At 43.9% G+C, this 23,730-nt stretch overlaps 1 protein-coding gene and 1 non-coding gene across 2 annotated transcripts; both read left to right on the top strand.

Moving 5' to 3' along the window:
* Positions 1-5,829: 5,829 nt before the first annotated feature.
* LOC118673851 lies at positions 5,830-5,993 on the top strand. The gene has a single exon (XR_004973516.1). It is a non-coding gene; the product is annotated as a U1 spliceosomal RNA (small nuclear RNA).
* A 1,905-nt stretch (positions 5,994-7,898) lies between these two features.
* On the top strand, positions 7,899-17,036 carry PPP1R15B (protein phosphatase 1 regulatory subunit 15B). The gene is made up of 2 exons (XM_036342802.1): positions 7,899-10,190; positions 14,110-17,036. The coding sequence occupies exons 1-2, from the start codon at positions 8,367-8,369 to the stop codon at positions 14,320-14,322; spliced, it is 2,037 nt and encodes a 678-aa protein (XP_036198695.1). The 5' UTR covers positions 7,899-8,366; the 3' UTR covers positions 14,323-17,036.
* Positions 17,037-23,730: the final 6,694 nt, after the last annotated feature.

The following is a 23,730-nucleotide window of genomic DNA, read 5'->3' as shown; positions in this document are numbered from 1 at the left end:
TTGTCCATAAGGCACCACTTCTTCATGCTGCTTCTCTCTCAAACTCCATTTCTGTCACAGTTTTTATAAGAATTTCCCTCATTCTGTGGGGCCATAAACCTATTTAGTCTGGAGCCAAAGGGATGCCCTATCTGAAGGAAAGGGGTGTGGGGGCCCCATGAAAACTTTGTTTTTTCCAGTGGTTTTCTTGGCTCTCAGAGGCTGCCCTGGACGGCGATTGCTCCCCTGGAGCTGGGAGGCAGAGGCTGGCTCTCCTCTCTCCATGCTCCTCACTTCCTGCCGCTTGGATTTGAAATTCACTCTTGCGCTTTACTCTAAAGGGTTATCTTCCTTGGAAAAAAAAAAGAGGGAGAGACTTTGAGGTTCATATGAATGTTTTAAACTGGAATTGGCTGGGCGTGCCTTGTGATTGGGGAACGGAATTCATGGGGGACACTTGGTGAACTGTCTGTCCCTCCCCAGCTCCCTCCCCAGCTCCAAGGATCAGAAATTCCCCCTTTTGGTGACTCATTCCGTAACTGGAGAAAGAAGCTCCATCCATTGAAGCCATAGGGCAGCAGGAAGTTTAAACTTTTACATTAAAAAATGCCAAGGATCAAGCTGGCTGCTGTGGGGAGGGGCTAGGGAAGTGGGGAACAGGAGTGGACTTCTCCAGATGAATGGACCATAGATGCGTTACTGGCTTTTGGCCGGTAGCTCATTTTATTTTGACCTTCTCTTCCCCGATTTACAGAGGTCTGTGTATTGTACCCACTTTCCAGATGTCCTTGTATCTCCTACTTTCTCTGGATTTGTATTTTCTAATAAATGACACTTGAGGAAAGCAAAGCTATCCTTTTCATTATTGGTTGATGTTGAAATGTTTAGATGTAAACATCTGGTGTACAGGAGGAAAACAATACCAATGGCTTACAAATGGTAACTTTTATATACGCTGGTGCACTGCACTGATGTTTTACCTGTGTCAGCGAAATATAGCCTCACAACTTGATACAACAGGTGAGAATTATTTCCCCCATTTTACAGATGCAGAAACAGAGGCTAGTTGGGATTAAGGAACTTGCCTAAGGACCAAGCCAGTCAGTCTTGGATCTGGAATTTGAATGCAAGTTTATTTGACTCCAAATCTTGTGCTACTCCTCCTAGGCCAGTGGTCGGCAAACTGTGGCTCGCGAGCCACCTGCGGCTCTTTGGACCCTTGAGTGTGGCTCTTCCACAAAATACCACGTGTAGGCGCGCATGTACAGTGCGATTGAAACTTCGTGGCCCATGCACAGAAGTCGGTATTTTGTGGAAGAGACACACTCAAGGGGCCAAAGAGCCGCATGTGGCTCGCGAGCCGCAGTTTGCCAACCACTGTCCTAGGCCATGTTAAATACAATCCCTTACATTGGTATGATATGTTAGCTTTCAGAGTGTTTTAATACACAGGATGTCATTTCCCATTACAACTATCCTGGAAAGTAGATGTGGCTCATTCATTCATTCTGTCACCAGACATTTGCTGTGCTTACCAGTGCTGCCTAGTTCACATAGCAGGCCTCCATTCACAGGGCATACAGGCCTTGAGTTGCGCACGGGTCCTCTTGTACCAGGTACCAGGCGGAGGGCTACAAGGTAAATTGAGACAACCCTCTACATTTAAGAAGTTCACTGCCTGGTGATATTTCTCCAACCTCATTTTAGGAGAGAGGGAACTGGACCTCTGAGTTGCTTTGCAACTGTTAAGTCATAAGAGCAGAGCAGTAGCTCAGAGTTTAACTCCCCCTGGCCCCCCAGTGGGAGATGAAGTGATCTTTGTTCAAGCATCTGACCCAGAAGTTTTCAAAACTCTCCAGGGGGAGTCGTATTTCGTGCTGGGAAATTTGTGAAGCTTCCAAGGGATTTTCAGTGGTAAACAGGGGTTCTGAGTGGCGTTGAGGTGTCACTGTATGCTGGACAAGCCCCAGTGGACCTTTTCAAAGCCAGAACTGGAATCTGGCACGAGTCCTAGTTAAAGGAAATTTCTTGGCCAAATGGGGTCGAAATCTGAACCACCCCGAGGGAGTGGAAATGAGAGAGTTGGGGAGTAGAGGACGGGGTTGCCTGGGAGGAGAGAAAAGCAGCCCAGGAGGCCAGTTCTCTGAGTTCAAAGAGAAGTGGCAAAAACGAAGTAACCCAACAAAGACTCATTTTGAAAGGTTGAAAGTGAGGCAGCATTTTAAGCTACGAGGTCATTGTGGCAGCTGGGACTTGTGTGAGGTGGCCTTCTCTGGGTCCAGCGAGGCACCAGGCTCGGGCTACTCAGGTGACAAAGGTGTGGGTCCTGCTCTCAAGCTCTGTCCTGCTAGGGCAGCAGACAGGGGCACAAGTAATAGTGCAGTGTCTCAGGGACAACGTGGAAAAGGGAGAGGTCAGACTGGAATTTTGTTTTTATTTATTAAATTGATTGGGGTGACACTGGTCCACATGAACATGTAGGTTTCAGGTGTGGGTTTCTGTTACAAGATCTGTATATTGCACCATGTACCCACCACCCAAGTCATCTTCTCCTGTTACCATATGTTAGGATCCCCTTGCCCCCTTCTGGAGTTTAGATATGGAAGCCATCGGCACTTAGGTGGCATTAGATGCCATGGAACTGGATGAGATCACCTAGATTAGAGAGGCTAGAAGAAGACATGGATGGACTGTGCTCTGACGCAGGCCATTTAGAGAAGGAGGAGGAGCCACTGAAATTGTAGGAAAACCAGGAGATGGGTGTCATGGGAGCCTAACGGTAAGTATTATCAACATTCTAGGACTGCCCTAACAAATACCACAGACCGTGACTGACTGGTGATCTTTGGCCTTCCTGGTTTGTAGGTGCATCACCCCAATTTCTGCCTTCGTGTTCAAATGGTGTTCTCCCTGTGTGTGCATGCCTGTTTATTTCCAAGTTTTCCCTTTGTATAAGATATAGGCATACTGGATTAGGGCCCGCCCTAGTGACCTCATTTTAACTTGCGGAGACCTTATTTCCAAATAAAGGTCACATTCAAGATATTGTAATTAGGGAATTAGGACCGCAACATCTTATAGGGGAGTAAAATTCAACCCCTGACAGAATTATTTGGCAAAATGTTCTTGGTGAGCCCTAGCCGGTTTTGCTCAGTGGATAGAGCATCAGCCTGTGGACTGAAGAGTTCCGAGTTCGATTCTGGTCAAGGGCACAGGACCAGGTTGCGGGCTCAATCCCCAGTAGGGGGCGTGCAGGAGGCAGCCAATCGATTCTCTCTCATCATTGATATTTCTATCTCTTTCTCCTTCTACCTTCCTCTCTGAAATCAATAAAAAACATATTTTAAAAAAATGTTCTTGGTGACTTTGTTAAGATCTGTTTGAATGAGTGGAGGCAGTGAACGCCACATTGGAGTAGGTTAAGGAGAGTAAGTGATGAGAAAACGGAGGCCAGCAGCATGGATAACTCTTGGGAAATGTTGCTGTAGTGGTACAAAAACTTGGAGGGGCAAGTATCTCAAAGGAGGGAGAGTTTTTTATTTTTAAAAGTAGGTGATGTTAACCTGTGTTACTATGAGTGCTCTAGTAGCTTGGGAGATAAAAGTATATATTAGAGGAAAGAAAGAAGGATACGGGAGGCCAGAATTCCATGAATAGACATGAAGGGATAGGATCCAGGAGGCTTCTTTGCTTGTAATAGGATTGGAGGCAGAGTGTGTGGGTCCAGATGCAGGTAGACTAGTGAATTGGGTGATGGAAAGGTGAGGTTATTTGTGTCCAATGGCATTTATTTTCCCAATGAAGCAAGAGGTGTGATCGTAAATTGAGAGTGTGATTACGAGCATGCTGGAAATAGGAATAAAGAAACGTGAAACAGTCTCAGTGTAGGAGCAACAAAGCTGCTATGGATATGGATATCTGTAGGAGTGCCTGGCATTGATGAAATTTGTGATCACAAATATGAAAAGTGTCAGCATAGCTGAGCGCTTTTCTCGGGCACTGGTTAGCTGCAAGAGTGTAGGCTCAGAATGCGTGCATGGTTGGGTTTAAATAAGGCTGGAACTTTGCCAGAAAAGAAGGTGGGAGTAGGAGAATGGTGAGAGAATGAAGGACCTTTGCAAGGGGGTGGTTTTAATGCTGGATCATGGAATTTACGCTCAGTAAGGAGGGAAGTGGTAATGGCAATGGTTTTGAAGTTTTGGGGGTTTATAAGTCACTGAATAGTAATACCAGGGCAGTGAGTTAGAAAGATGGTGGTGTCCAGAGTGTGGAATGCCTGGAAAGAAGATTTTGGAGATGTTACTAACTCTGAAAAAATGAAGTCAAAAGCTATACACCCTTTACCTCAGGTGCAGCAAAATCTTTAAAAATCAACATATTAAAATAATAAATAAATGCATACATAAACCTTTTTAACTGAGGTTTAAATGATCTTCTGCTAAAGTGCCAGTCAGCTTGCCAGGCCAAAGACTTCTTGTCTCACCCGCATGCACACAGCAAGCCGGCATGTTATCTCTGTGTCCAGAGCTGCCCTGCCTCTGCCTCTAGTTGATAGCAGGCTGGACGCGCCTGTTTCACACTTTATTTACCTGTCAAGACTGACAAGGCAGTTGCATATTCTTACAGCCTTTCCAATTCTTTCTGATTGCATTTTTTCCCCTTTAAAAAAAGAAAATTATGTATCCAATGACTAGATGGGGATGGGGAGGACCATTCAAGAAAGTTTTAAAGAAATTATTTTCAGGATTATGTAGTGTGAGTGATAAAGTTGAGAGTGGAATGCGAGATGCTTGGTCATAAGAAAGACGCTATTATTTTAAAGCATTATGAGTCTTCTTAATCAACATTTAATCCCTTATTTTTAGTTTCTTTTTAAATTTTTTATTGATTTTTTTTTTTTTTGAGAGAGAGAGAGAGAGGGAGGGAGAGGAAAGGAGAGAAAAAGAGAGAGGGTTAGAAAGAGAGAAAATGATTTGTTGTCCCACTTATTTATGCATTCATTAATTGGTTTTTGAATGTTTCCTGACCAGGGATCAAACCGGAAACTGTGGTGTATAGGGATATCGGTCACTTATTATGTGCCATTCAACATGCTAGGCCAGTAGTTCCTAAACTTTTTGGTCTTAGAACCCCTTTACACTCTAAAATAATTGGGGGCCCCAAGGAATTTTTATGTGCATTATATCTATTGATAGTTACTGTTTTAGAATTCAAAATGGAGGAATTGAAAAATATTTATTTAAAAAGAATATACCCATTCCATGCTAACATAAATAACATTATTCATGAAAATATTATTTTTCAAAACAAAAAAAGTTTAGCAAGAAGAGCGACAGTTTTACATCCCCTCCCCAAATATCTTTAATATCTGACTTAATAGAAGACAGCTGGAACCTCCTATCTGCTTTTGCGTTCAATCCATTGCCAGATCATAAATCATATATCCCTTGGAACAAGGATGTCAAACTCGCGGCTTTATTTGGCCCATGTTAGCCTTTGAGTTTGACATGCTTGCCCTAGAACGGGTCCTCAAACTACGGCCCACGGGCCACATGCAAATACAAATATTGTATTTGTTCCCATTTTGTTTTTTTACTTCAAAATAAGATGTGCAGTGTGCATAGGAATTTGTTCATAGTTTTTTTTAAACTATAGTCCGGCCCTCCAACAGTCTGAAGGACAGTGAACTGGCCCCCTGTTTAAAAAGTTTGAGGACCCCTGCCCTAGAAGATACATGTCCACTGCACACTCATGAGAATGAGAGTTAAAAGGAAAATAATAGCTTGGTATTATTATGAAAATATTATTGATCTTGAGAACCCTTTGAAAGCGTCTTAAAATGAGATCCCTATACTTACCTGGCAGGGGAGATACCATGATCACAAAGGTGGTTTTCCCAGGGCGAGGCTTATGCATTGCACTCCGGATGTGCTGACCCCTGTGATTTCCCCAAATGTGGGAAACTCGACTGCATAATTTGTGGTAGTGGGGGACTGCGTTCGCGCTCTCCCCTGCAAGAAAAAATTTAAAAAAAAAAATGAGATCCCTAGGGGTGCCCAGACCATACTTTGGGAACCACTGTGCTAGGGTATTGGGACATAGCCTTCAAGGAGCTGAGACAAGCAGGAGAGAAGAACATTGACAGGTACGCAGTATCTAGTGTAGTGAACTGCGTGCTTTAAAAGAGTCTAGTATGGTTCTGACTGGGGAAGTTAGCAAGGATTTCAAGGAGCTGACATTTGAGTTGGACCTTGAAACATAAGTGGGCATAGAACGGGGGAGGGGGGTGATTCTTGGCTGAAACAGAGCAGGGGTAAAGGCATGAAGCAAGTCCAACATTCCTAGAACATTACATGCATGAAGGGAAGTTACTGGAGAGAAGCCTGGAAAAGTGTAGTAGGAGGCATCTGTACAGTCTTTATTCTGTAGGCAGTGGGAACCAGTTATTAGCTGATAAATAACACATTAATTAGTGTTTGTCCCCCTACTCTATCTAGACTGGGCTCTGTAGTAAGAATTTTGTGTTCTCTCCAGCCCACTGAAAGAGCAATTATTCGCTTTCCTTTACAAAGGAAGAAACTGAGGCTTCTGAGTTGTTAATGTGCATATTTGGAGTTCTCTCTTCTATTATTAAGCCGACTCCTAGTACTAACCCATCGTTTTGAAGTTCTGAGGATTGAAAATGAGGTATTTCCAGAGATAATCTATAATAATAAAAGCATAATATGCTAATTCGACTGGATGTCCTTCTAGACATCCTTCCGTCCTTCTGGATGAAGCCGGGGCTGCGAGGGAAGCCCGGGTCCCGGGTGCCAGAGGGAAGCTGGTGCCGGCAGCCAGGGAAGGAAGGCCTTCTCTTGCACGAATTTCGTGCATCTGGCCTCTAGTGTATAATATAATAAGGGGTAATTGAGGACCTCCTAGTTTTCCAGAAAGAAGGAGCTGCTGGCGTCCCAGTGAAGCATGAGGAGATGCTGGCTTCTCCTGGCTTCTGAAAGCTTTCTGCTCTCCCAAGTGATCATAACTGCTACCCTCCCTCTGTAATAGATACTTGACTTTAGGGGTGTTAATTAAAACGTTTTGGTAGGAATAAGGAAATTAACTAAGACCAAACTCACAAAAGAATAAAATTATGACAAAATATTTTTCAGAGGACAATGTTCTCTGCTTTCTCCTTTGGCTGTTGTATCTTTAGTTCTGCGGGCTCCGGATATAAATATGATGAATGCTTGCCTGCTGGGAAGCATTAAAGAGAGAAACAGTTCCGAGGCTATGTTTCTTTCCTCTGTGACTTCAGCTTGCCCAGCTGAAAAGGGAAAGTCTACTAGGGACCTACTTGAGAAAAAAGAATTCACATTTTTTCGTGGGGGATGTATGTAGGTTGGACGCTGAGAAACCTTAAATGTGGATTCCAGGCAAAGCTAACGAATTATTTAGAAACACTAAAATTGAAGGGGCAGGAATGCATGCAAGCGAATGATTCACTTTTCACTGGCAATTTTTCACTCGTGTTATTTACTCTAGGTCTTAACACTGTTCCTGTCTTAACACTGTTCGAGGTGTATTGATACAGCGTTGCCCAACTCTTAATAAACTCAGATCTCAGGTGATGATCTGTTTAGCACTGAACCACACTGAACCCTGATACATGCAACCCGTGCGCACACGTGTGCCTGCATTAGGCCCTTAAAAGGACCCCGGGGAACTCGCGGGTTATTGGGAAACGCTCCCTGTCGCCCGAGGGCGGAGGAGGGGCGGTCTCCTAGGAGACTGGGGAAGCGAGTGCGCACGCGCAGAGCCGGGGCCGGCTGATGCAACCTCCGGCGAGCGGCGCGTCGGGGAGAGTCAGGAAGCCGACAGGGACCGGGCCTGGCCAATCAGCTGCCGCGGGAAGAAGGCGGAAGGGCCCGCCCCCTGGGCTCTGCGAGTGACGTTCCGCGGCGAAGGGTGGGCGTCCCGGCCGCCGTACGTTCCCGCCGGGTGGCCGGGGTTGTCCCGCTCGACGCCGGCCCTGCGGCCATTTTGAGCTCGGTTAGTCCCCGCGCCCGTCTGCTGGGCCGCCCAGCCCTTGCGGGGGGACGCGCTGCGAGGGGTGGGAAGTCGTGCTGCCGCCGCGAGAGGCCTCTGTATGGTGCCTCGAGCGGATTAGGACCCTCCTTCCCGCCGGGATGGGTATCGCCGCCGCCCGCGCCAGCCTCTCCGGACTGCCGTCTGCTGCCCGCGGCCGAGGCCGCCGCCCTCTGTGGCTCTTCTGCTGCCCCGGGGACCGGTCTGGGACGCCGACTCCGCCACGAGGCGAGGTCGGGGCCGTGTAGGCCTCCCCGCCTCGCGTCCGATCCAGCCGCCGGGCCGCACACCTCGCTGAGACCCTGCCGGGAGCAGAGGCCATGGAGCCGGGAACGGACCTGCCGCCCTTCTTCCCCCGGCGCTCGCCACCCGGCGCCGCCGCCGAGCACCCCGGGGACCCCAAGCCGCTGTCCTCGCCCGGGCCCGAGGCTCGGTCCAGCTTCTGGGTGAAGCTGCTCTCCCAGCTCCTGGCGCCGCTCCCCGGCCTGCTGCAGAAGCTGCTGGTGTGGAGCCAGCTCCTCGGCGGCCTGGTTCCGGCCCGGTGGCTCGAGTTCGCCGCGGGCTACAGCGTCCTGAGGGCCCGGGAGGAGCCCGCCGCCCCCGCGGGGCCCAAATCTGTGAGTTCGCTGGGGCTGGACGCCTCGGTCGACCCCGCCGCCGCCGATCTTCTGGACCTGCTGGAGGAGGGGATGCACTGGGAGTGCTCGCCCCCCGACCCGAAAGCCCAGGGCCGGGCCTCGCATCCCGCGCCCCACGCGGCTCTGCTGGAGCAGCAGCTGTGGCGCGTGGAGCTGTTGCAGGGCGGCCTGACCGCCCGGCTGTTATCTGGCCGGGACCTTGGCCTGGCGCCCTGCGGGCCGCAGCACGTTCACCGCGTCAGCAGTTTCAGTGCCGTCTCCTATTTGCTGAGCCCCTCTTATCTGGACTGCCTTTCCCCGCTGGAGCGGAGCTGTCAGAACTTCATCGCCAGTGGCGAGCTCCTGGACTTGCAGCCGGTAACCGGCCCGGAGAGCTGCTGTCCCCCGGAGGACTGTTCTCCCCCGCGGCCGCTGAAGGCAGAGGTCGCCTGCTCCTCCTGGCAGGAATGCCCGCCTCGCTCGAGGGAAGGCCTGCCCGAGATTCACCACGTTCGCATGAAACGGCTGGAATTCCTTCAGCAGCCTAGCAAGGGGCAGGCGTTACCCACGCCTGACCAAGATCATGGCTACCATAGCCTGGAGGAGGAACACAGCCTCCTCCGGATGGACCCGAAGCCCTGCGGAGGCGTTCTTCCTGCCGGAGCCAGTCCTGGAACCGCCCAGGAGCCCACGGGAGAAAGACAAGAGTTGACCGAAGAGGCTCCTCTTGCTGGGGAAAGGCAGGGCCCAGTGGAAAGTCTGTCTGGTGAGGCACCTATGGAAAGAGAGCCCGAGGAGGACCACCTAAGTGTAGCTGACTTCTCAGACATAGACGATGACCTTCCCGTGTCTGCCAGGCCGGCCTGTAGCAACCGGTTGATAGATTACATTTTGGGAGGTGCGGCCAGTGACCTGGAAGCAAGTTCTGACTCAGAAGGTGAGGATTGGGATGAGGACGCTGAGGATGACGGCTTTGACAGTGATGGCTCGCTCTCAGAATCAGACCTTGAGCAAGACTCTGAAGGGCTTCACCTTTGGAACTCTTTCCACAGTGTAGATCCTTATAATCCCCAAAACTTTACAGCTGCGATCCAGACTGCTGCCCGAACTGCTCCTGGAGACCCCTCTGACTCAGACAAGGATCTGTCTGACAAGTCTGATCTGGAGGAGAGTTCTCCCCAGACTGGAAGCCTCCTTCCTGAGTCTCCTGACTGTAATTCTGGGGAGGAAGATGACTGGGAATCTAGTGCAGATGAAGCAGAGAGCCTCAAACTGTGGAACTCTTTCTGTAATTCGGATGACCCCTACAACCTTTTAAATTTTAAGGCTCCTTTTCAAACAGCAGGGAAAAGTTGGAAAGGCTGTCATGACTCAGAGAGGCCATCTGAGCCCATTGTGACCATCTCTGAGTGTCACGCTTTACTTTCCTGTGAGGTGCAACTGTTAGGGAGCCGAGACAGTGAATGTCCAGACTTGGTAAGGGGTGGGGTTCTTTCTGGAGGACACACGCATATCAAGAGAAAAAAGGTTTGTTTGTTTCTTTTAACTTGTGGATGATATGTACAGACTGTTGTGATTTGGTTAAGTACAGCAGCATGACTTTCCTGGAGGGGTATAGTACAGTGCATATGCTTGACAAGTAGAATGTTGTTCCTGTCCAAGTGGGAGATGCCCGTGTACAGATGTTAGCGGGAAAGTGCCATTTTCGTTGGCAACTGGGAGCTATATCCCTATAAGTTTCAACTTTACACTCTTTTTTAAGGAATTGAAAAGTTAAACCGTGTGTATACATGATTTAATTTCCCGAGATTGGGAAGGCCTAGTATAGCCACAGAATTTTCAAATGTTGTTAAATGTGGTATGTCATACTGTGTGTCTTCATTCCTTTCCATTCGAACTTAGAGGAATGATGGGACCAAGGAGCAAGTCAGATTAACCTGTTTTGTTTTGTTTTTGCCATGAAAGGAAATAATTTTAGTATTAAAAATTGTGACATGTACATGACTTTAATTCTGTTTAAAAAAACACAGGAAATAGTGTTGCCTTTAAGAATGCACTACTAGTTGTCATTAGCGCTACAGGTTAATAATTATGTAAAGCAGTGATGGTCACTTATTTGGTTTACCTTAAGTAGTTGTTTCCTATTCCCAGTCTAATTGTAAAACTTTATGGAGCATTTTATCTTTCAGCTAAAGTTATTAATTGGAGAGAAAGCCTCTCCAAACACACAGGGTATCTTTTATTGTAGAGGAAAAGTTTCTTTGGTTACCTGTACCTTTATTTGGACAGAGAAAGGAGTGGATGGATTATTGACCTCACATTCTGCAGCATCTGGGAGTTTCCAGTGGAGAGTACCCTCACCCATTGGCTCTAAATGTCTAGTTTAATACTTTGAAACTATTTTGGGGGTAGAAAATATCGTTAAAATGTGATAATCTTATGTTTTACCTGTAGATGCAAAGTAAGTCACGTTAAAAAATGGAAATTTTAGTTTACACTTAGGTATCATCATAATACAGCTTTTCTCTATCTTTTTTTAAAAAATATATATTTCTTTATTGATTTCAGAGAGGAAGGGAGAAGGAGAGAGAGATAGAAACATTAATGACAAGAGGGAATCATTGATCCGCTGCCTCCTGCACACCCTCCACTGGGGATTGAGCCCACAACCCAGGCATGTGCCCTTAACTGGAATGGAACCTGGGACCCTTCAGTCTGCAGACTGACACTTTATCCACTGAGCCAAGCCAGCTAGGGCTTTTCTCTATCTTTTTAAGGGGCCCCTGACTCAGTGACCTACTTAGTGAATTATGCAAGAAACAGCCAGGCAATGGAATGACCACTTGCCACCTGGAGACCTGTGTTCCCTACTTCTGAGTGGTTAGGGCCAAGAGGTTTGGGAATACAGCCAAACCTGGGAAGTAACTTGACCTCTCATGGCTTTGAATAACTCATTTATCTTATGGGAATAATAATAATACCGTATGAGTTATAGCATGATTCAAACGAGATGAGTAAACAAAACTCGCAATTCATTGTCTTGCCTTTAAATGGTAGCTCTTATTGTTCAGGGATGTCAAGCCAATTGCATGTCTCATTTTAGCCTGCTCATTGAGTAAAAATGGAATGAGTCAAGTAGGTTTGAGACTGTTGACCGAACTAGAAGCAACATTTATCAAAGATTATGCCTAAAATATGGCTAAATTACTTGACAGCCTTTGCCTACTTGCCATTCTTTAGATATATGGGAATAATCGGTAGTGCCCAGTGCTTAAAATGAAGCTCTTACTTGGATCTAGGAGTTTAAAATGCCTAACATGGTACAGATTGTGGAGCCAGACTCACGGTTTTAATCCTATTTTACCACATAGAAGCTGTGTGAGTTGAACAAGTCAGTTAACTTCTGTTTTGTCTGCTTGCTTATCTGTATAATAGTACCCTATAGGGTTGATGTGAGGATTAAACGAGATAAAAATTGCAGAGTGCTTTGAAAAAGAGCCTTGTATATGGTAAACACTATGTAAATGTTGCTATTATTTATCTTAGTGACAGTAAGTGACACTGGAATGCAATATCTGTAAGGGTTTACATACCATACCTACTAATTGTCCTCGGGGGCATCTGTTGGCCTGATGTAAAGGGAATGAAAGTAGTAGGCCGCAGCGGGGTTAGCTGATGAACCTGTTGAGCATACTTTAAAAGCAAGTACCTATTTACTTTTGGGGTTTGATATCGTACAAAGAGACTTACTGGAAATTGCATAGGGATTAATGGGGACTGTGACTCACTACATGTGACCATGTGTATGACAGTATGCACAATTTTATGTATATAGGGTGTCCCAAAAAATGTATACACACTTGGAATGATTATAAAGTCAGTGTTTGTTAACATACAGTTCATTTTCAAAATGTAAAAGAATCTACAGAAATGAATAATTTTTTTTGTCAATGCCTGTTTTCAAACTGATGACCGTTCTGGTCCAGGCACTACTGATAACGCGGCGCGAAGCAATGGAATCGCAAACATCAAGAATCATTTTGTTCGGTATTTGTGTTCCTCAATTCGTCAGCTGTTGATGGTTTGTACCGTAAGCTTTATCTTTTATGTATCCCCAAACAATGTCTAGTGCATAAATTTTCTTTGTTCAGAGCTTAGTCTGGTTTCACCCATTATTTCAAATCAGTTGAACCTGAAAAGGAGTGAAATTAAGTGAGTTAGCAGCTGTTAAAGTGTGTATACATGTTTTTGGGACACCCTGTATATAGTGACAGCATGTTGAAGAGGAATACAAGAAGGATTTTTAACTTAGTTACAAAATCTCTTATAGTATTAGAGGTCCGTGCACTGGTGGAGTCCCTCAGCCTGGCCTGCACCCTCTCATAATCCTGGATCCCTTGGGGGATGTCAGACTGACGGTTTTGGCCGGATCCCTGCAGGCCAAGCCTAGGGACCCCACCAGTGCATGGGTGCGCCCGGCCTCTAGTATGCATGTGAGATATTTGGTTAATCTCTTCCCGTCCTCCTCCCTCCCCCCTTCCCGCTGAGATTCATCAGTCTGTTCCATGTTTCCATGCCTTTGCGTTGAGCGTCTTCCCCCTGGTGGTCAGTGCACGTCATAGCTAACAGTCAACTGGTCGCTTAGGCGTTTATAGATACAGATAACCTTAAAGAGATGTTAGTTTTGTTACACTTTGCTAATTAAGTAAATTCCTGTTCTGTACTCTGATTACAAAAGTAATATTAAGAATAACACCACATGTCCATGATTAAAAAATTGGAAAGCACTGACAAGTAACTTCTTTTAAAAAGGAAGAATAGAAATAAGTAAAGATTTTGTTTAAGCTTTTGTGTTAAAATAATAGCCTTGACTTCCAGGTATACATTTCCGAAAACTTTTGTTTGAAGACATTTATCATTTTCGAAGAAGGGTTTCACAGAACTGAATATCACTAAGGATTTAATAAGTAAAGATTAATAGCACAGGAAAATTGCAATTCCCCATCTGGATTCATTTTATTAACATCAAAAACCACAAGGGGATAGGGTAGATGACAGGGTGCCTATTGGTTTGTTGTTGTTTTTAATATATTTTTATTGATTTCTGTGATGAGAGAGAATCAGCTGCCCCATGCACGCCCCCTACTGGGGATTGAGCCCGCAACCTGGACATGTGCCCTTGATCAGAATCGAACCTGGGACTCTTTAGTCCACAGGCCTATGCTCTATCTACTGAGCCAAACCAGCTAGGGCTGCCCATTGTTTTTTACTCAGATGCCATCTAGTCAGAACCCTTTTTTTTTTTTCACTTCCTTTTATAGTTGAGACCAAATATTCTTGTAAGATATTTGATGTTCTTAAAGAGTTAGTAGCATAAAAGGTTAACTACCTCATTGATGATTATAAGATCCTAGAGAGTGATTAAAGTTAGTTTTTGTCTTCATAGGTAACCTTCCTTGAAGAAGTTACTGAGTATTATATAAGTGGTGATGAGGATCGCAAAGGACCATGGGAAGAATTTGCACGGGATGGATGCAGGTTCCAGAAACGAATTCAAGAAACAGAAGACGCTATTGGATATTGCTTGACATTTGAGCACAGAGAAAGAATGTTTCAGAGACTCCAGGAAGCATGCTTCAAGGGACTTGATGCTTTCTAGCCAAGTTCAGATGACGTAATAGCCTCCAGCCCTAGCATACACTAAGTAACTCTTACTTCAGAGGTTTCTTTCAAGACAAAAATTGGCAGCTGTCCTTGGACCATTTTTTTTTTTTTAGAGGATATGTAACTTGGATCCAGCAACCTTGTTTAATATTGTTTTGCAACATATCCCACTCAGAAATGTCCAGGTTGGAAGCCAAGCCCTGATAATGAAGGATGAGATGTGTGATTTCTGATCTTACCTTGTTTCTTTAGTCAGATGTGTTTTTGGATTGTGTTTGCTTCTTGAGGTGAAAAAGGAACCTCTTAAGGTGTAACTCTGCACTTTCAAAACTTATTTTCTTGGGAAACAATGTAGGGTTCAAAGCCCATTTTATATTTTAATTTAAATTACGTGTACCTGTCTAAAAACTGGGCTCTTTTTACTTTTTTCCTCCAACATTCTTTTTCCCCCCAGTTTATCTTTATTGTTGAAAGTGCTACAATTGTCCTTTTTCCCCCTCACTGACCCCCCCCTTCACCCCACACCCGCCCCAGTTTATTTTATTTTTTCTCCATTGATTTCAGAAAGAGGGAGGGGGTGGGGGAGCGAGAGCGAAACATAGATAAATTGCCTCCCATACTCGCCCCAACCTGGATTAGGGATGTGCCCTGACTGGGAATCGAACCCAACACCTTTTGGGATGACACTCCAACCAACTGAGCCACACCGGCCAGGGCTTTTCCCTCTAACATTCTGAAATTAATGGGCTTTTATGTTTTCTCTGTATTATCTTATTCAGTGACTTGGCCTTTCCACCTTAAGGCTAAGAAAATAATCTTGTGTATGCTACCAATTTAAGGTACATTATTTTGTGTCACTTTTTTTTTCTTCGTAAGAAAATGGGTAGGCTTTCATTTCTAGGTTAATTATTACTAAGATATTTCCAAGGATTGCCACAAAATCAACATGTGTGTACTCTGTTACTTTAGGAAAGCTACATCTTTCTGCCAAATTTTAACATCTAATATATTTAATTTCCGTGCAAAATGTTTTGGAGAGGGTCCTGTATATGTTATTGTAGTTTCTAGGTAAATGGTTCTTTGTATCTTTTAACAGATGGAAATTGTTGTAAAAGAGATCAGAAAGTAATAATTACATCATAGGTATTTATATTTTTTAAAATTAAAAGCTTAGAATTCTCCTAGGAAGAATATAAGAGACATCAGAGCCATGTGGTTTTGTTGTATATGCTCTCAACAGAAAGCAGTGTTATTATGTCAGGCCTCGGCACTGTGTCACTTAAAATCTGTCAGGGTGACACTGTCAACTTGGGAATGGGCAGTTTGGAATTTTCCAGTTTGAAATGTAAAATAGAGACTTCAGTCAGTATCCAAGTTTATTGTGTTCTGTTTTAATAAGGAGAGAAGGAATAATGAGAGAAGCAGGGGCTATACATTCAGGAAAGGAAAGGACTATAGATTTAACAACCAGGAAGGCTTAATAGCTCTAGCCCCAAATTTGCGTTTGAATCCAAGTTTTTGCAGTGACTGGTTGTGCTTGGTTCATTTAGGTAGCTCCACCTGGTGTGCACCTGTTAGGTTGAGGGAGTGCTAACCAACTCCTTAACGGTCAATTGTTACTCCACGTGCCTCTTGTCATGGAAAACGTGAGTAGAATAGATGACCTCTTAATTTTGAACTAGTTTCATTGTAGGGATGATGTTTCATTAGAAGTGCTTGCAGGGTTACTACCTCAGTTAATAATCTACTTGGTCATTTTATTTCTATCTGGTTTGCTCCAAGAACTGCCTCTAGCGTTCATATATATATATATTTTTTTCACATAAACACATGGAGAGTGCAGCAGCATATGGTCAGATTCTTGTCAAGGTGTTTTGTGCTCCCCCGCGTTAGGTAGTCATAGGGAATGTGAAGCACCATGAAAGTAGGTTGGTTCCAGGCACCAGCTGTGTCAGGTGGAAAGAAGGCATTATTTGCCCTGAAAAAAGCTTGTTGAAAATGCATATGCATTCTTTAAAACCGGAGTGAAGTATACTACCTTATGTCAGAGATTTAGGTTGTGTTTTGTGCTTCTGAAGTCTAGCACCTCTGCCGATACGGAAAGCAGGCTATTTTACATTAACTGGATTGCGGGAGATTGTTCTCTTGGAATTCCAACCTCAACCTCACTACCAAATGAGTAACAGCGTGGTTAACAATTCTCCCTTTTACTTCCCTCCTTTAAAAGAAGTGATCAGAGGGTGGTGAGAAGGACAGAAGGGATCATGTTTAAGTTGGATTGAAGGAGAAAAACAATTCTTGTTAGTTTCATTCCAATCCTAGTTGTTGAAACGAAGTTAGACCACCATCTTAAAACAAAAATCCTTGGAAATTCTAATCGAACATTGCATTTAAAGTCTTGCAATGGTGCTTTATGTATCAGTGTAACATGTGAAAGGCTTCGTACAGACAGGTAAAATTTCCCTTTTTGAGTGTAATAACAGCACCTCTTCATCATTAACTTGAAATCAAAACTATCAGATCTTATTTTTTTATAATTTAAGGAAGGTGAATTTCGGGGGCTAGAAGATGTCTGAATTGGCTTCTACTGATCCAATGAGTAAAATGTAACCATTTTGTTGGGATTTTATAGTAAAATTCTATTTGTGTATATAATTTAATCTGTACATTGTAATAAATACATTTGCAATTATTAAATTTTATGTGATATTTTGGTTCAACTTTATATTTTATGTTTCATAGTACTTTACATTGGCTTTGGAATTACTGAAAAGGATTTTCAGGTTTAAATTGGGTATTTTTGTAGAAGCTTAGAGGGGCTGGACAAATTTCTGTGGTTTAAAATGGCTGTGATATGTAAAATGCACCTCAGTTCATTGAAGGACAGGAATGATAATGGGGTAAATATACTAGTAACTGGAAACCACGTTTTAGTAGTAGAAAGAAGAATTTGGTTCTTTGAGTATGAAAGGCCCCACTTAGAGACTGGGGATTAGAATCCAAAATTGGCTCCAACCATCTGCTTCTGTGCAAAGAAAACAGTAAAAAGAAGCAGTAAAATTCATATGCTGGGCTTAGCACAGTGTTTCTCCTAAGTAGCAGGGAAATTTGTTTTTCTATTTTGTGCATTATTGATAACCATGGTTTTGTAAATCATGATACTCTCCCCTGTATGATATTGAATGAGATAGTAACATCAGAAAAACAAAACAAAATGTTCTACCCTGAAAAAAAGATAAACATTTGGGTTACAGCAAGCCCCTTAATGGGTTAAGGCATATGGATCTTAGTTAATGAAGAAAATTATTAAAGGTATGTTTCTGAACTGGAAGGAAAGAAACTAACATTTAGTTGCAGATAATTAGTACTTAGCACCAATTGAATTGCTAGTTCTTTTTATTACCGTCTTGGGGATTTAAGCATTTTTGTCTCTTTCCAGGGAAATATATGAAAATGGCCATATTCACATCAAGCCAGATTTATTGCTATGACTATCCTGATATCCTATAGAAATTGTGCTGTGGGTTTTTCTACTTTAACAGTAGATTTAATTGTTGACCCAAGAAATTTCGATAGTTACACATAGAATTTAGTGGTCTCATTTAGAGACTTCTTTGGGTCCTCTATGTACCTTTTAAAAATAATGGAAATACTTAATTTTTTCTCAAAGAAATTGTATCATTTATGAAAGTACCTAATATAGAGATAATATAAAGGCATTCTTTTTTTTTTTTAATGTTTTTATTGATTTCAGAGAGGAAGGGGGAGGGAGAGAGAGATAGAAACATCAATGATGAGAGAGAATCATTGATCGGCTGCCTCCTGCACGCCTCCTACTGGGGACCGAGCCTGCAACCCGGGCATGTGTCCTTGATTGGAATTGAACCTGGGACCCATCAGTCCACAGGCTGGCGCTCTATCCACTGGGACAAACCAGCTGGGGCTATAAAAGCATTCTTGGTACTGTCTAAAAGTAAGTATGCTGCCCCCAGGGTACCTTTTAAGGTGAGAGACTTAATTTCTTTTTATTTTATAAATATATTTTTATTGATTTCAGAGAGGAAGGGAGAGGAAAAGAGAGAAATATCAATGATGCGAGAGAATCACTGATCGGCTGCCTCCTACATGCCCCCTATGAGGATCGAGCCCGAAACCCAAGCATGTGCTCTTGATCGGGGTGGAACCTGGGACCCTCCAGTCCACAGGCTGATGCTCTATTTACTGAGCCCAACTGGCTAATCCCTTAATTTCTTTTTATGTGTGTAAAGAGGTAATATATATTGATTTCAGAGAGGGAGCGAGAGATAGAAACATCAATGATTCATTGATCAACTGCCTTCTGCACGCCCCCTACTGGGGATCAAGCCTGCAACCTGGGCATATGCCCTGACCAGGAATCAAACCTTGACCTCTTAGTTCATAGGTTGACACCCAACCACTGAGCCATGCAGGCCAAGCTGATATTTCTTCACTTAACTGATTAAGACACAAATGTCAGCTGTTTGGAATTCTTCTACATCCGAAATTAGGATTCTTTACTTATGGACTTGGTTGAATGCTCTGTAATCAATACAAAACAGCTTTTTTCTCCTTGGATTTGCTCCAGCGAAACTACGTGTGTGGGGGTCAGTTATGACTTCAAAATACAGAGGCAGCATGATATCAAAATCTATAACAATAGGTGTAATAAATAGGATAAATAGATCTCTTAATCCTGCTTACTTTGAGGATTTATCAAGCAAGCTTTCAGTTAATACGTTTTAGTGACAGGTTAAACAGGGAATTTAAAGAGAAATCATATGTGGAGAGAACACAGGGTGGGGTATGTATTACTATGTAACTTACATCAGTGTTTTACCGTTGGCAGACTTCCTTGCCTCAGCAGGGAAGGAGGGGAAGCAGTTTATGGAAAGTGGGTGGCTGAACCCGTTGGGAGGGGACCCTAGAGATACAATGAGAACAGAAGGTCTAGAAAGCTGAACTATAAGGGAAGAAGTTTTGGAACTGCTCTCCAGGTTTTGTTCTTTTATTCTTCCCTTGAAATCAGTACTATCCTTTTAAAACATACATATATTTGTTTTATTGATTTCAGAGAGGAAAGAAGAGAGGGAAATATCAATGAGAGAGAATCATTGATCAGCTGCCTCCTTCAAGCTGGGGATTGAGCCCACAACCTGGGCATGTGCCCAGATCAGGAATGGAACCATGATCTCTGGGTTCGTAGGTCAACCCTCAACCACTGAGCCATGCCAGCTGGGCTGTACTGTCCTTTTCTTAGTTTCCTCCTGCCTTTGCTGATTTTTTTTGTCACTACTGTTGTATAGAGACTCACCTAGGAGAGGATGAGGACCTTCATAAGAGAAGCACAGCACAATTGCCACGGTGTGTGTTCATTAGAGAGACTCTCCATCAAGAAGAAAGGACCTTGGAGCTCTCTTCAGAGCTTAATTGCACACTCCCCGACCAGAGCGTCAGGTTAATATATACACTGAGGCTGGAGCAACTTTCAGAATATTCCAGAGATGTTCAGGGTCAAAGTAAGGATTATGCTGCTTTGAGTTAAGCCTGCTTTTTTTTTTCTTTCTTTTAAATCCTCACCTGAGGACATGCTTCTTGATTTTAAAGAGAAAAGAGAGAGAGAGAGAGAGAGAGAGAGAGAGAGAGAGAGAGAGAGAGATTGCCTTCCCATACATGCCCTCATTAGGGATCGAATCCACAACCTATGTATGTGCCTTGACTGGAATCAAACTCAATCTTTCAGTGTATGGCGGCAACACCTCCAGGGCAAGCCTGCTTTTTTTTGTTTTTTTAAATATATTTTTATTGATTTTTTTACAGAGAGGAAGGGAGAGGTATAGAGAGTTAGAAACATCAATGAGAGAGAAACATTGATCAGCTGCCTCCTGCACACCCCCTACTGGGGATGTGCCCACAACCAAGGTACATGCCCTTGACCTGAATCGAACCTGGGACCCTTTAGTCCACAGTCCGACGCTCTGTCCACTGAGCCAAACCAGTTAGGGCAAGCCTGCTTTTTTAATAAAGTTCATACATTGGCTCTGAAAGCAAAAACCAGAGAGGGGTCCCAAAAAAGTTGAAAAAGTCTCATCTAGATTTATGTTCTGGAATGGTTGTTTTTAAAAGAAATTTCATCATGAGAAGACTAATTCCTCTTTGGATCTCAGATATCTCCTCCAAGAGACATCTCACCACCCCAACCCCCAACCCCTCTTTTCCCTTTTATTTTACCTTTTAAAATTATGGTCACTCTGCCCTCATTTTATTAACATTTTTACTTGTTTCTTGTCTGCCGCTACCCTCAATAGTCTGTAAACTCCCTGAGAGCAGGGACCTTGTATGTCTTATCTGCTCTGAGCCCAGAACCTGCTTGGCACATCATAGTCAATAGATACTTGTAGAATGAGTCACCAACTTTTTAAGCCACCTTTCATCTAGCCTTTACCGAGGTTTCACCAACACAATTATGTCTGATTAAAAACAACTGTTCCACAATCAAAGATGATGTAGAATCACCGATCTGAAAGGTCCTTAGAGAGAAGCAGTAATAAGCTCTAACTTCGTAGCATGTAATTACAAATTTCATTTTGGCTAGGGATACCACATCAATTAATTTGAATGTCATTAATAAGGTGCATGTTAATTTATGGATTTAATATGTGATCAAATCAGCTGAGACACTTCTTTTCTGGAATTAATATTCTGTATTGGAGTACAAGAGTATTCTTCCCACTGCCCCAGAGGGAAGATGGGCGTTAGGTTGCTAGAGATGCTCTGTTGATTCCATTAGATGGTGTTACCATCTTGGAATGGCTGATGGATCCCCGTCATCACTAACCTAATGGCGGTTGCTAGGTTGGAAGTCATCTCTCGGTATAAACAAGCTGGAAAACTTCCCAGCTTGTGGTAGCCAACAGAACTGGGGGCTGTTCCTTATGGGAGAACCAAGATTTGTATTTGTATTTGAACTCAAACAAATGAATAAAATGAACATAGTGATGATTTAGGAGACTGGAGGTCTGAGGTAGGGATATTTGCTGGGTTTTGTGTATTGAATTTTCCCAGTTGGGGCTTTGTTTTTACGGAATGTTCAGCATCCAGCTTTCTATGGCATCCCTGGGCATCAAGGGTAGTTCTCAATGAGAGGGGAGACGGTGCCGCATTGCTCAGGGCACGGAGCGTCACTGTTACCTGGTGACAGTGTGGCTGGCCTGCAGGAGGAAAAGCGCCTGGAGAACTGCTGGCCTGGGGTTCATGCTGGGGTGGCCTGTTGCCCTCTTAGAGCTAGCAGCCAAGGACAGGTGGATACCAGGGCTGCTCTTCGCTAGGTTGGTATTGGCTCCAAGGGCTGCCCTGGGTCCGTTTCAGAACGGAAGGTCACTGTGCATTTGCATACAATTTTCCTGTGCCTGCAGTGACAGGCACCTTTCAACTGCATTATTGTGTACTTTCCTTTTTAAAAAAATATATTTTATTGATTTTTTACAGAGAGGAAGGGAGAGGGATAGAGAGTTAGAAACATCGATGAGAGAGAAACATCGATCAGCTGCCTCCCCCATACTCCCTACTGGGTATGTGCCCGCAACCAAGGTACATGCCCTTGACCAGAATTGAACCTGGGACCCTTGAGTCCACAGGCCGATGCTCTATCCACTGAGCCAAACCGGTTAGGGCCCTTTCTTTTTTTTAAATCCTCATCTGAGGGCATTGCGGGGGGCGGGGGGGGGGGGAGAGAGAGAGAGAGAGAGAGAGAGAGAGAGAGAGAGAGAACCAACCAGTTGCCTTGGTCCCACAACCCAGGTTGTGCCCTGACCAGGAATTGAACTGGCAACCTTTTGGTGCACAGGTGATAATCAATGAAGCCACTCTGGCCAGGCAGTACTTTTCCTTTCTTTTATTTCAGCTTGATTTTTAAAAATTATATTTTTATTGATTTTGGAGAGGAAGGGAGGGGGAGAGAGAGATAGAAACATTAATGATGAGAATCATTGATCAGCTGCCTCCTGCACGCCTCTACTAGGGATCAAGCTTGCAACCCAGGCATGTGCCCTGACCTAGAATCAAACCCAGAAACCTTCAGTCCGCAGGCCAGCACTCTATCCACTGAGCCAAATGGGCTAGGGCTATTTCAGCTTGATTTGACTGGGTAGGAGGGTAAGACTTTTCTTTCTTTCTTTTTTTTTTTTTACCTTCAGGAATTTACAGAGGAGGTTTTTTTATTTTTGTTTATTCTTACTACTGATTGTCATATTTTCTAGACATTCACCTTTGAACAGATTCCCTTCCCCAGGACAACCTGCCTAAACTCACAGCTTTCTTAGCCTAAGAGGTGGCCATTTCTTAGAGGAATATTGCACCACAGAAGAGAAGTCCTGCTGGGAAGTCAGGTGCATGTTCTTGGCAATTAACTTCCCAGGTTGTTTCACGTGGATGACAAGTTACATTAGACCAGTGTCCCTTCTTATCCACCCCGCACCCCCCCCCACCCCCCCGTGGGCATAGACTCCCCTGGGCCTGTTGGAAATATTTACCTTCCTTGATCTCGTTCACCTTCCCTCTAAAGCAGTGGTTCTCAACCTTCCTAATGCCGCGACCCTTTAATACAGTTCCTCATGTGGTGACCCCCAATTTCATTGTTACAAATTGAACATAATGAAAGCATAGTGATTAATCACAAAAACAATATGTAATTATATATGTGTTTTCCGATGGTCTTAGGCAACCCCTGTGAAAGGGTCGTTCGACCCCCAAAGGGGTCGGGACCCACATGTTGAGAACCGCTGCTCTAAAGACTTCCCTGATATTGACTCCATCTCTGTCTTCATAGTTCATGATCTTGTTTTCAATATTAACCTTTTTATCACACTTCCTTTTTTCCCTGTAGATCGCAGCTCATCTCTGGTGGGAGGGTTCCCAGCACAGGGGCCAGAATGTCTTAGGTGCAGTATACTTTTCTTTAACTCAAGTGACAGTTTTCACAGCTTCCTCCTAATGGATAGGCGCTGCCCCCTCACACACACAACAATTAAGTAATTGATTAATTTGTGTTTCACATAAGCAATCAAATGTGTGAAAAGGCCGATATTCAATGTATATGTTATGTTTATTTGTAGTACTTGAGATATATTTGAGAAGCTATTATTACTAGGGATGACTTTAAGCCTAAGGTTTTAAATCAGTTTATGTTATGTCTTCATTACTGATCTTTCAAGTGAGAGCGTGAGGGTAGGGGAGTTGACCAATGTTATGCAAAGCACTTCTTCATTAGGCAGGGTCGCACTCATCCAGTTTTCCTAGTTAGGAACATTTTTTTAAATTTTTTTATTATATTTTATTTATTTTTTACAGAGAGGAAGGGGGAGGGAAAGAGAGTTAGAAACATCAA

This window comes from Myotis myotis, unplaced genomic scaffold (assembly GCF_014108235.1).
Source record: "Myotis myotis isolate mMyoMyo1 unplaced genomic scaffold, mMyoMyo1.p scaffold_m19_p_18, whole genome shotgun sequence".
Taxonomy (NCBI): Eukaryota; Metazoa; Chordata; class Mammalia; order Chiroptera; family Vespertilionidae; genus Myotis; species Myotis myotis.
The sequence above is the reverse complement of the archived record's forward strand: the minus strand, read 5'-3'. Positions and strand labels throughout refer to the sequence as shown.

Bases quoted from the DNA above. Each gene is read 5' to 3' on its own strand.
- PPP1R15B (XM_036342802.1), top strand. From the start codon at position 8,367: ATGGAGCCGGGAACGGACCTGCCGCCCTTCTTCCCCCGGCGCTCGCCA. The intron at 10,191-14,109 runs GTTTGTTTGTTT...TTGTCTTCATAG, and splicing joins CGCATATCAAGAGAAAAAAG to GTAACCTTCCTTGAAGAAGT.